At 47.7% G+C, this 13,342-nt stretch overlaps 1 protein-coding gene across 1 annotated transcript in view; it reads left to right on the forward strand.

The window, feature by feature from the left end:
- Window positions 1–13,342, forward strand: part of LOC121446319 (SV2 related protein) — a 71,126-nt gene that overhangs the window by 54,076 nt on the left and 3,708 nt on the right. Inside the window, exons 10-15 of the mRNA XM_041648870.1 lie at window positions 681–754; window positions 4,685–4,761; window positions 6,883–6,990; window positions 9,538–9,649; window positions 10,799–10,880; window positions 12,195–12,284. Coding sequence (XP_041504804.1) covers window positions 681–754; window positions 4,685–4,761; window positions 6,883–6,990; window positions 9,538–9,649; window positions 10,799–10,880; window positions 12,195–12,284 — 543 coding nt within the window. The remainder of the gene's footprint in view (window positions 1–680; window positions 755–4,684; window positions 4,762–6,882; window positions 6,991–9,537; window positions 9,650–10,798; window positions 10,881–12,194; window positions 12,285–13,342) is intronic.

The raw sequence follows: 13,342 nt of genomic DNA on the forward strand, positions 1-13,342 counted from the left end.
AATGGGATGAGTCTTGACTTACCAAGCTTGTGTCCTCTACCCCTAGCTATGCCATTAGCAGTGTGTGTGTCTGTATATATCTATATGTGTCAGTGTCTATGTGTCTGTATCTGTGTGTCTGTATATCTGTGTGTGTGTGTGTGTGCGTGTGTGTGTATATATCTATATGTATCTGTATCTGTGTGTCTGTGAGTGTCTGTCTGTATATCTGTGAGTGTGTGTATCTGTATATATCTGTGTGTGTGTGTCTGTATATATCTGTGTGTCTGTATATATCTATATGTGTCTGTGTCTATGTGTCCGTATCTGTGTGTCTCTGTGAGTGTGTCTGTATATATCTGTGTGCGTGTGTGTGTCTGTATATATCTATATGTGTCTGTGTCTATGTGTCTGTATCTGTGTGTCTCTGTGAGTGTGTGTGTCTGTATATCTCTGTGTATGTGCGTGTGTGTGTGTGTCTGTATATCTGTGTGTGTATCTGTATATAGCTATATGTATCTGTATCTGTGTCTGTGAGTGTGTGTGTCTGTATATCTCTGTGTGTGTGTGTGTGTGTGTGTGTGTGAGAGAGAGAGAGAGAGAGAGAGAGAGAGAGAGAGAGAGAGAATATCAGGCCTCCAGCCAAGGCCCCTGTGCCCTGGGATCTAGCCAATAACCCACATGTCCGTGTCTTGAAACAGGAAGACAGAGGCAAAATGAGGGATCTTTTTACACCCCACTTTCGCTGGACAACTCTCCTGCTGTGGTTTATATGGTAAGAGCTGCTGACTGCCCACTCACAGAACACTGTTTGGGACTTGAGATTTACTTATTTGTTTTGAATGTGTGTGTGCAGTATGTATCTGAATGTTTGCACATATGTATATGCATATGTATGTATGGGTCACCCAAAGGTGACATCAGGTGTCTTCCCCAATCTTTCTCAACATTATAAATCAAGGCAGGGTCTCTCACTTGGTGCTAGTCGGCTTGCTAGAGAGATCTGGTCTCTGCCTCTGGAATGCTGGGATTACAGGCTGGCCACCATGTGTGCTGCCAGCATCACACTCCTGACCCCAACTGCATTGAGGACAGGTGGGCTGTTCACTCCTTCACACTTTGAACTGGACGTGGAGCTACTCAGATAAGTAGCTTTGAAGAGAGGCATTTTTATTTCTGCTCTTCTAGAAAATGCTTGAGTTGCTAATGATGCTCTCAAAGGTAGATACAGTAAAGTAGCCGTGTGGCTGGTGCACCAAGGAATTGAGCCTGTGTACTAGAGAGAGGGTGTGCCCAGGTACTGATCCTGTGTACCAGAGACAGGGTGTCTGGTGTGCCCAGGCACTGATCCTATGTACCAGAGACTGGGTGTCTGGTGTGCCCAGGCACTGAGCCTGTGTACCAGAGACAGGGTGTCTGGTGTGCCCAGGCACTGATCCTATGTACCAGAGACAGGGTGTGTGGTGTGCCCAGGCACTGAGCCTGTGTAGCAGAGACAGGGTGTCTGGTGTGCCCAGGCACTGATCCTATGTACCAGAGACAGGGTGTCTGGTGTGCCCAGGCACTGAGCCTGTGTAGCAGAGACAGGGTGTCTGGTGTGCCCAGGCACTGATCCTATGTACCAGAGACAGGGTGTCTGGTGTGCCCAGGCACTGATCCTATGTACCAGAGACAGGGTGTCTGGTGTGCCCAGGCACTGAGCCTGTGTAGCAGAGACGGGGTGTCTGGTGTGCCCAGGCACTGAGCCTGTGTACCAGAGACAGGGTGTCTGGTGTGCCCAGGCACTGATCCTATGTACCAGAGACAGGGTGTCTGGTGTGCCCAGACACTGAGCCTGTGTAGCAGAGACAGGGTGTCTGGTGTGCCCAGGCACTGAGCCTGTGTAGCAGAGACAGGGTGTCTGGTGTGCCCAGGTACTGATCCTATGTACCAGAGACAGGGTGGCTGGTGTGTCCAGGCACTGAGCCTGTGTACCAGGAGGGCGGCTGTGGGAAGGGCAGATGCTCAGGAACCAGGAGCACATGATGAGGCTGATGCAACCAAAGGAACGGAAAGAAAACTTCCAAGGGAACGTTCTACAGGAAGCTACTGTTTATGCCGGCCAGGGCCTCTTCTCTGCACCTGCTGCCTCAGCTACCACTGGTGGTACACAGTTCATCCTTTGAAAACTAAGACGTGGTGAACACAGCCATTCATGGGACCCCTCCGTTCCTGCCTGGTTTAATTTTGCTTGAGTTGCAGTCATGGGAGGAGACTGGCAGGGAGGCAATCACAGAGAGTAATTATTTCATCTTTGTAGCAAGTGCAATTGCAGCCATTCTTCTCTTTTCCAGATCTCGCCTGCAGCAGCGCCAGCACAAGGCTCTGTGTGGCTGGAGGATTTGAGTTCTGTTTTTAACCTGGTTCCTGTTCACCTTTGAACAGAGGCATTGATTATGAGAGAGGTGTTCCCAGCATGGTCGATTACAGGGAAGAGGGAAGAAAGGCTTGGTAGCACGGAGCCAGGCTTGAGTTCTGCCTCCGCGTTCCTAAGAGCTGAATCAGTTCACCAAGCACTTATTAAATGCCCGCTGTGTGCCCAGTTCAAAGTGGCACCCGTAGGATTTTAGAAAGGGGAGTTGGACAGAATCAAAATATCAACTTTTAAGAATCTATAATCTAGAAGAAAAAATTAAATAATTTTTAAAGAATCTGCAATTCACTTGGATTGATTTTGAATCTCAAAAGCAATTCGTGAGAGGCTAATTTTAATCTTGTCAATGTCAAACCCAGTTCGTACCTCCAAGAGAACAGTTTATTTTGAAGCAATTATGATGTGGCCCCATGTCTTTAAATAAAGAACGACCATCACAGAGAGAGGAAAGGCACAAAGCAGGGCATTTGCCCAAGACTCTACTTGCCAGTCTTGGTTACTGCAACCTGATGACATTTTTGGTTTTTCTTTTCTTTTTCCTTCAGCATTTATTTATTTATGTATTTGGCGGAAGTGAGTGGTCTGCCAAGTTAACACATTCTGACGGTTTTACTTGCTAGGTGAAGGCTGCTAGGTCAGGTGAAGATCTCCAATATGTGGCTAAGAAAGACAGCCCAAGAGAATTCCGGCTGAGCATGCAATTCTCAACGTCCATAACCATTCTCTCAGCCTTCTAGAATCTTCCCCATGGCATTTTGTTTGTTCCTGGCAACTTCATTTTCTATTTCCCCATGTTGACCCAGCGTCACGTGTTGTGTAAGTGGAGGCCGAGTGTTGATTTACATCCCAGGGCACTAGGAGACTCATGCATAAGATTTGACAAATGAGACTGAGCAGACAAGAGGGTGATTGTCAGGTGACAGGGCAGCAGTTATGATGGAAGAAGCTTTTGACAGCACTAGCCATCATCTCCCCCCATCTTCTATATCTGACACTTACATGTAACATAACACAGGAATGTTATGCTTGAAGTTACAGTGGTCAAGTACACAAGATGGTCTAAAGAGATGCAGAAGATGAAGAAAGTGACATTTTAACCAATCAAAACAGCTCTGCTTTAGTAGGACTGACTGAACCGTAGAAGTTGCTACTTCCCACCCCAACCATAATGTCCTGAAGGGTCGTAGATTAGGAAGGTTCAGAACCACTGGGCTAGAGTCTGGGCAAACAGGAAGAAGACCCCTATAGTTAGCCAGGCAAGAGCAAAGAGAGGGCCATTGCAGAAAGACTTGGCTGCTGAAGGCAAAAGTGAACCCCTGATCTTTGTCTTGGGAAGTGGGGGAGGTGACTGTTTTATTAGCAGCTCTACCGGAGGTAGGAAAAACAAGCACAAAGCTGGCCTTCTGTTCTGGGTAGGAAGGAAAAGACAGTTTAGTATTCTCGAATATCTAGACCCTGTAGCACAGGAGAAAGATTAGTGTTAAGCATCACACCTCTGCTAACTGCTAAATTAAAAAAAACTGAATTATTTTTGAAGATTTACAATGTAATAAGTTACTCTTTTCACATTTACTTGTCCTGTATGTGACTGTGTGTACTCGTAGCACAAACCCAGATGTTAGAGTCCATGTGGGTTGTGGATCACTAGGGACTCACATCTTCTGAGTGATGACTGTCCCTTCTCAAATCCAAGACTGCACGAAGTTCCAACTAAGACCCTCTGAAATACCAGTGCATTTAATGATATATCATATATATGGGAAAATCCTATTGCAATGCCTTGCATGTAAAAGGTACTTAATAAATGCAAGTTACTTAATCTAAAAAAAAAAAAAAAAAGAAGTTTCTGCTTGCAGGCATCGCTGTAACGTGGGAGGTTCACCTTCAGCCTCTGGTTGTGTCTGAGTTCCATCATGGCTGTTTTTACAAATATTCTAGTTCTGTACACTCTAAATGCAAATTCCAGGTCTATGCAGGAGGGAAGAAGTGTCATTGCAGTGTGAAATTCTAAAAATCATGTTCAGCCCCTCCGTGTTAGCTCAGAAGCCCCTTCGATGCCGTGGGAATTCCTTGCTGTCCATCTTGGGACGTCACACAGTCCATCTTGGTCTTTTCAAGAACACAGAATCATGTCCCTCTATCCCATCACGACGCTTCCTGCCAGCCATCTCCCTGCTCAGGGTCCCCAAAAGGCTTCAAGAGCCTGCCAAGACTGGTGAAGGAGTAGCCTCCCGGAGCCGGAAGGAGCCTTGTGCCTCTCTGATGTCTCCATCCTGGCTTTTCCCCCCACAGGTTTTCCAATGCCTTTTCTTATTATGGCTTGGTTCTGCTCACCACAGAACTCTTCCAGGCGGGAGATGTCTGCAGCAGTGAGTATCCCTTCCTTTACTGTCCCCCACCCCACATGAACCCAGCCACATTCTCTCCCCTGCAAGGTGTTGCCATCATCACTGTGGCATGCATTCCAAGTTCCCAAGACTCTGGGTGACTTTGTGATGATGGAGATGACACGTGCCCAGTCCCCGCCTAAGTCAGGGCTCGAGCTCTGAAGCTGGCTGATAAACTGAGGTGTCACTGGTCAGTCTCACGTGAGGAAAGAGCAATCTGTCTGCCCTGAAGGGGTGTCACGGAAATGTTCATCTCTGCAAGAGACCCGAGGAGAATGCATTCTAAAAGCTAAGGGGGTGCGCCCACTTAGCACGTGTGGCGTCCTGGGTTCATTCCCCACCACCAAAATGACTAAATAAATAAATGAACATAAAGATCCATTTTTTTTTCAAGACAGGTTTCTCTGTGTATCTCTGGCTGTCCTGGAACTCACTCCTTAGAGCAGGCTGGCTTCAGACTCACAGAGATCTGCCTGTTTCTGCCTCCCTGAGTACTGGGATTAAAGACGTGCACCACCACCACCACCAGGCTTTTTGTTTTGGTTTTTTAAGAAAGAAAGAAAAAGAGGGAGAAAAGCTGTTGTGAAGTTGGAGAAAACCGTGTTCTACAAAACCGAATGCATTGTGTCTCCATGAATCTCCCTGGGTTAGATTCTGTCCCTTAGACTAGGGCTCCATTTGGTACAGGGAGACGGAGCTCTCAGAGGAGCAACAGTTGCCCCACAAGTGTGACAAGGAAAGGGCTGGATAGCTCAACGGTAGGTTGGGGTGTCCAGCTTCTGTCACTGGGGGCCCTTTAAAAACAAGGACCGCACAGAGCCAAAACAGTCGTTCCAAATCATCCCCACCCACGAAGGGCCCAAAACCCAATTCGTGGTTCTATGCACGTGATCCTGGACAGTGGCCAATGTGCCCTTCTCCCGTGAGAACAAGGACAGAGCTCCATCCCTGCCCTACAAGGGGCGTTCCCACCGTGGTTGGAACCCAGGGCTTCCTGAATCCTAGGTAAGCATCCACCAGCAGTTTCCCCACCCCCACCCCTGGAACTTTGACGCAATGCCAGCGCCATTTAAACCCTCTCTAGACCAGTTTAATCAGCCTGGGTGAGGATCACCCATTAGTCAGGTTTAAAAGCTCCCCAGGGAACTGTATTTTGAAGCAGGAATCACCAGACAAATTAAAGAAAGAGAAATATGCGCGTGCAGGTGCACAGCCTTTCGGTTGGTTCTATCTGAAGGCATTGCTGGGATTCTGACATTGGAAAAAGAACCAAGTTTCTTCAGGGTTTGCTTGTAAAACCTAAGGGGCCATGGGTGACAGTTCCATACGCTGGGTGCTGGGAGGAGACCCCAGTGGTAAAGTATGCCCTCAGCAAGCCCTGAGGTGCTGGGTTAGTATGCCCAGCACAATTCATTAATCTTTTCATTCATTACAGGTCTTAGATGGTGGAGCCTCGTGCTAACTGGGGGTTAGCTTATGCTTATTTCTGGCTAGCATTTCCTTTTCTTCAGCTTAAATTGACCTGTTTCTCTTCATCTACCCTTTGGCTCGGGGCTTTTTACCTTTCTTTCTGCATGTCCTACTGCATCTACTGGCTGGCCCTAGCTGTCTCCCTCATTTTCTCCCTCATTCTCTCTTCTTCCTATTGTTCTCCTCTTGCCTTAGATTTCTCCTCCTACTTAATTCTGGTTCTGCCTAGCTGTTGGCTGTTCAGCTTTTTATTAGACCAATCAGGTGCCTTAGGCAGGCAAGGTGAAACAAAGGTTAACACATCTTTACATAATTAAACAAATGCAGCATAAACAAAGGTAACAACCTTTACACAGTAAAAGTAACATTCCACAGCATAAACAAATGCAACACGTCTTTATATCATTAAACAAATTCAGCATAAACAAAGGTAACACATCTTTACACAGTTAAAGTAACATTCCACAGCATAAACAAATGCAACCTGTCTTTACACAGTTAAAGTAACATTGCACAGCATAAACAAATGCAACCTGTCTTTACACAGTTAAAGTCATTTCCAAAACAAAGGGCTAGGATACAGGAAGCTGTGGTACAAGATTGTGTGACTATCTCCTCTCTCCCCAACCCTAGTCTCCAGCCGGAAGAAGGCAGTGGAAGCCAAGTGCAGCTTGGCCTGTGAGTACCTGAGCAAGGAGGATTACATGGACCTACTGTGGACCACCCTGTCTGAGTTCCCAGGTGAGGTGGGGCAGGAAAGCCTACCATCTGCTTAGGATTTAAAAAGAAAAGAAAAACAGGCCTTGAGTGTTTTCACAGGCCTTTGCTATACATTATAAACACGCCTAAGAGTCTGACCTTACCTGAAGGCTAACAAGTCAGGTTGCCTAGCATCAAGCATTCTGTTAAAAGGGCAAGGCTCCTGGGCTATTGGAGCAAGCAGCCACACCCTGTCACAAGAACCCTACTGCAATTCTGCACTGCAGCAAGGGTCAAATACTGATGGCAGGGCCTGCTGCCCCAGTTTGCACCCATGATAAGGAAGGCCCAGGCGGAAGAGCTGCAACGCAGGTATATGGGAATCTCTTCCCTGTTATGATAATGAAATACCTAAGGTTATGTCCTTTATAAAGAAGTGTAGTTAGACTGGACGGTGGTGGCATACACCTTTAATTTCAGCACTCAGGAGGATCTCTGTGAGTTCAAGGCCAGCATGATCTACAGAGGGAGTTCCAGGACAGGCTCCAAAGCTACAGAGAAACCCTGCCTCAAAAAACCAAAAAAAAAAAAAAAAAGTGTATTTAGCGCACAGTTCTGAAGCTAACGGGCAGGGTGCCAGCATTGGCTCAGTTCTAACCAGAGCCTCCCAGGGGATGGTAGGAGCCCTGTAGTGAGAGCCCATGAGAGGAGAGACAAGAAGCAGAGACAGGGCCACACCCACCTTCCATTACCTCTGGACATCACTGCACTGAGGGCCACGCTCCCAACACATGATTCCTGGGGACACACTCAAACCATGTCCAAACCACAGCCAAGGAAGCTCAAGCTCAGGATGCATGGGACTTTTTAAGTGGCTTCCAGACGCTTCTGCCATTGCTCCAGAGGGGACAGTGTCTTTACCCTCTAAGGCTGTTGGTTGTATAAACGATCTTGTAATGACAGTCAGGGCTTGCACAGAGATGTGGCCCTGGAGATTTCTCCCCCATCACTGGATGCACTGGAAAAGACCTGGTGGTGGGCACATCAAACTTCCAAACCTTAACACCATGCAAAGGTGATCTGCTCCCTTCCTTCTGTCTGTCCCTCCCTTCCTCCCTCCTTCCCTTTCTCCCCCTGTCTGAAAACAACAATGTCAAATCCAGTGCTGAACCAAAGCTAAACAGCTATTTAAAGGGACTAAAGATGCCCACAATCATTCTGGCTCCGACAGCTTTCCATTTTCCGCCACCATTGAATTCTGCTCAGCAAAGACCAATCGGAGTCCTCTGTATACCATCTTTAACTGGTGCTTGCCTGGGTCAGCTCCACAGACAACACCTTGAGCCTGTACCCTTGTCCCGAGGCCTTTTAAGAAATTGGCTTAAGACACTGAATGTCCCATTGCTGGCAGAGCTCAGACCTTTGCCCCATGCTGACTCTTTTTTTAAAAGATTGATTTATTATATATACAGTGTTCTGCTGGCATGCATGCTTACAGACCAGAAGAGGGCACCAGATCTCATTATAGATGGCCGTGAGCTACCATGTGGTTGCTGGGAATTGAACTCAGAACCTCTGGAACAGCAGCCAGTGCTCTTAACCACTAAGCCATCTCTCCAGTCGCCCCACCCAGACTCTATCATTCTCCTAAAACGTCTCCCCCCAGTTTCATTAGGAAACGAGAGTGCCAGCTTAGAAACTTTAGTTCAGTATTGATTGCCATCACCTCCCCACTCTGAAATGTGGAATCTTCTTGTTTGGTTTTGTTCCTAACACATATTGCCCTCCTAGAATAGATCCTGACACTCAATAAGCAATAATTAAATAAATATGAAAAATGGCTCTTATGATAGCATTTATTTTATTTATTTATTTTTTACTTTTTTGAGACAGGTTCATAGTCCTGGCTAGCCTGGAACTCACTATGTAGACCAGGCTGGCCTCAAAGTCACAGGGATCATCCTGCCTCTTGCCTCCTGAGTGCTCTGATTAAAGGCAGCCACTGGCATTTGTTTTAGAAGATTCTTTTAATGATTAATAGATATGGAAGTACTTTCTCAAAATATGATTATATAGTAATAATAAATATTACCTAATACACTAATCTCAAGCACTACGCTGTACTGCCTCTATGGAGGATGGCACAACATTTTACTAGTCCCGTTTCTAGATAAAGAAATCGAGGCTCAGGGAAGATGGGCTCCTGGTTATATGGCAGGTTAGAATAAACAAGAGTCCTTTGAACCCAACTAGGTGTGCGTCCAAGCCTGGACGTTCTGCTGCCTGATTACAGCGAATGCCATCATTCAGGCTCCTGCGATGCCTGTATCAGTTGCCTTTCCCTTAGAGACTTGAAATAGTACACACTTGTTCCCTGGTTGCTGTGACTTCCCAGGTCCCCTGCTTCACTGACAGATGAAGCAGGCATTGGTCTGGAGTCTACTGTATTGTCTAAACGCTTGGCTGGGACAGAACTGGAGTTCATGGGTTCAGCTCGGCTGGTTCACGCCCAGGGGTGGAAGACGACATAGGGTGGGTGATTAGGGACCACTTGAGAAACTGCCTACCTTGTCCCTGCTCTCCTAATAGGCGTCCTTGTGACTTTGTGGGTCATTGACCGCCTGGGCCGCAAGAAGACCATGGCCTTGTGTTTCCTCGTCTTCTCCCTTTGCAGCCTCCTACTGTTCGTCTGCATTGGAAGGTGGGTATCAGGGGAACCCCAGCCCCTCACCAGGACTCAGGCTCATGGTGCTTCATGACGGGCAGATGGGTGGGCTCACGGTCAAAGGCTCTGTGGTGCAGCAGGGGACCATATGTCTCGGTTTTATTTCTCTGAACTTCAAGTTTAGAGTTCCCATGTGTCTTGGTCAGTGTTCTATTGCTGTGAAGTGACATCAGGACCACAGCAACTCTTTTAAATGAAAACATTTCAGTGGGGCTGGCTTGCAGTTTAGTTCCGAGGTTTAGTTCATTATCATCATGGCAAGAAACATGATGGCTTGCAGACAGACATGGTGTTGGAGAAGCAACTGAGAGTTTTGTATTGGCTCTGTAGACAGCAGGAAGAGAAAGAGATGCTGGGCCTGACTTGGGCTTTGAAAAATCACAGCTCACCCCTAGGGACACGCTTCTTCCAACACAGCCACACCTCCTAATTCTTCTCAAGTAGCACCACACCCTGGTGACTATGCATCCAAATCTATGAGCCTATGGGGGTTGTTCTCATTCAAACTCCCTCACCATGATGATCCCAAACACGAGAACAGTGTGGCCACAGAAGCTGGGCACGCTTTAAAGTGATTGGTTTGATGGAAATAGACCTTGTTTCAGACACGCCCTACTGAAGATACATTCTCTAGTTTTCCAACTCCTAAGAGCCCCTGAATATAGACGTGCCCCAGACCAATCCCGACAAGGAACCAGTGGCCCGCAGGATGGGGGAGATGTGGGGCTTAGACTCTGATGGGTTGGTAGTGTAGATCATCAAGGAGAACCATAGAGCCAACAGTTAGGGAGCAGAAATACCCTAAGAATGCCAGATACAGTCCTGCTAGAACCCAAGGCCTCACGAATGCTAGGCAAGTGCTTCGTCACTGAGCCTTAGTCCTGGATTTCAGTCACTCAGACCATTTTCCCACCCTCGTGCCCAGCTGTGGCCCACAGACGTCCCATCTGCCAGCTGGGTTGCTGGATGGAGAGCAGGGTACTGTAAGAGTGAGCTTTAGCGTAGCACGCAGAGGTGCTGGGTGGGGTACCTTTGCCAATTCAGTGCTGATTCTTCCTGAGAAGGTGGATTGTGCCATGAGAATGAGATGGGAAAAGCCCTCACCTGCTGTCTTCTCCTCCCCAGAAATGTGCTCACCCTCTTACTCTTCATTGCAAGAGCATTTATTTCTGGAGGCTTCCAAGCAGCCTACGTTTACACGCCTGAGGTAGGAGAGGTGCCTGAAAGTGGGGTGGGTACCTGGGGGTGTTGTTGACCAGAATATCAATTATTCTTAGGTCTGCCTCATCACTTCCACTTACTTCACAATCATTCTTTTTTTCTGCTCGTCCAATTTTTAAGCTCAGTGTAAGAACTCCAGAGGTTTCCTAAGTGTATAGAGCCAAAGGGAATGGGACAGGGCCCACATCCCCCCTTCCTGGAGACATCCTTCTGCAGTGTTTGTGAGCTGGGCATGCAGCTCAGTACTGAAGTGTTTGCCTTTCTTATTCAAGGCCCTGGATTTGAGCCCCAGTACCAAAAAAAGAAAAAAAGAAAAGAAAAAAGAGTTTTAGGAAAACTCTTCAAGTTCTCTAAGCCTAGCTAAACTTCAGTCAGTGGCTATTGGTGACCGTGAATAATTAATTGAATAGGTGATGGCCTTGACCTATCCAAGTGATAGGTTTCTGTATTGAAAACTCAGCCTGGGAGATGGAGAGATGGCTCAGTGGTTAAGAGCACATACTGGTCTTCCAGAGGACGTGGGTTTGGTTCCCAGCATCCACATTGGGCAGCTCACAACTGCCTATAACTCCAGCTACAGGAGTTCTGATGGCCTTTTCTGGCCTCTAGTGGTACACACACACACACACACACACACACACACACACGGCTTGCATCCATCCAAACACACACTTAGACAACAAAATAAGAAACAAACAAAATTAGTATAGAAAACCAGACAGAATGAAACCATTCAAGACAGAACACAGAGAAGTGGCTCAGGGGCCACCCACTAGCTTGGGAGGAGCAGAAGGCGCATGTGGTGTAGGTCTGCACCTACAAGACAGCGGCCATTGTCGAGTCCAGCAGAGAAAAACAGAACTGTAACATTAATCCCTTTATTCATTTTATATTGAGTACAGCCATTGCTAGACCCCTATATATAATCAGTAATTATGCATGTGTATTGTGTATTATATATGGTCCAGTGCTTTCTACTGAACTGCACGGTCTTTTCCACTGTACTGGAATAGAATCCAGGGCCTCACCATGCCAGGCAAGCACTCTGTACACATCCCACCACTCACCATTGCTAACTAGAAAACCCAACTGCCGAATACCTGCCAGTAGTGAAAAGCAACGAGGGAAGTGGGATCCTGCCCACAGCCACCCTCGTGCTCTCGGCCTTGGGTGAAGCTCCTGCCTCCTTTGCCCATTCCCATCCTGCCCGCGGGCGCTAGTCCCATCTGTCCTGAGTGGGAGGGATAAGGGATTTCAGCATCCCTCCTGATGTTTGCTGACAGACACGCTGACATTCCAGGTGTACCCCACGGCGACGAGGGCACTGGGCCTGGGTACCTGCAGCGGCATGGCGAGAGTGGGTGCCCTCATTACTCCGTTCATTGCTCAGGCAAGTGTTGCCCCAAATACAGATCCAGGGGGTCTGTGCTCTATGGAGTGGACAGCATTTCCCAGCAACCCACCCCAGGGGGGAAGATCCTCAGAAGGATAAAGGACCCAAGGCCATTGGACAGGGACTCAGACAAGCCTGGGATAGAATTCAGCTTTTCCCAGTGCAGAAGTCCCTGTGGGTACCAGAGGATTTGGCCCAGAATAATTGGGATACACTGGGTGTGGTCCCAGCTACTCTGGGGAGGCTGAGGTGGGAGGAGGGCTTGAGAATAGAATTCGGGGCCAAAGGAACAGTGGGATATTGACCCAAGGAACAAACAACAGACACTATTTGCTCCAGATGTCTGTCTTCCTTTCTGAACTGGCTGATTTGGGCAAGTTACCAAACTTGGCAACTCAGGGTGCCACTAAACATGAATGTCCATGTCTGAACATCCATTTTAAGGAGTAGGTCACATCATTAAAGATAAATCGGGCCAGTGAGATGGCTCAGCAGTAGAGATGCTTATCACCAAGTTTGATGGCTTGAGTTTAACACCTGGGACCTACAAGGCAAAAGGAGAGTTGGCGTCTATAGGTTGTCCTCTGAGCTCATATTTGTACTGTATGCATGTGTGCGCGTGCGCGCACATACACACACACAAATATTAGGGCAACAATGTTAGGTTTGGGGGAAAGGAGAAGGGAATGGGGTAGGCTCAAAGGAATGACCCAGTGTCAGGTGTCCCCCCGACAGGAGCTGTAATAATTCTGCCAGCAGACAGGCTGCGTGGCACAGCAAATGTCTGTAACAAGAGGCTTCAGTCCCACCAGATGAGTCTGGGTCCAAGAGAAGGGAAAGTTCTGGACTGTAAGGAAATAGGCTTAGTTCACATGAGCTTTATGTGCCTGCAATCAGGTTGCCTCTGATTCCCAGGAGAAGGTGGGGATTGGCCTGTCTCTGAGAGCCGCGAGGGGTCTCTCTTAGAAGCCTGCAGGGACTGAGTAGCTCCCGCAGCAGCTGAATGTGGTCTGTCAGTTTTTTGCAGCAGCCAACCAAGTGGGGGTGGGGGAAGA

Source organism: Microtus oregoni, unplaced genomic scaffold, assembly GCF_018167655.1.
Source record: "Microtus oregoni isolate MIOR12 unplaced genomic scaffold, Mior012 000003F_ref0000135, whole genome shotgun sequence".
Classification (NCBI taxonomy): domain Eukaryota; kingdom Metazoa; phylum Chordata; class Mammalia; order Rodentia; family Cricetidae; genus Microtus; species Microtus oregoni.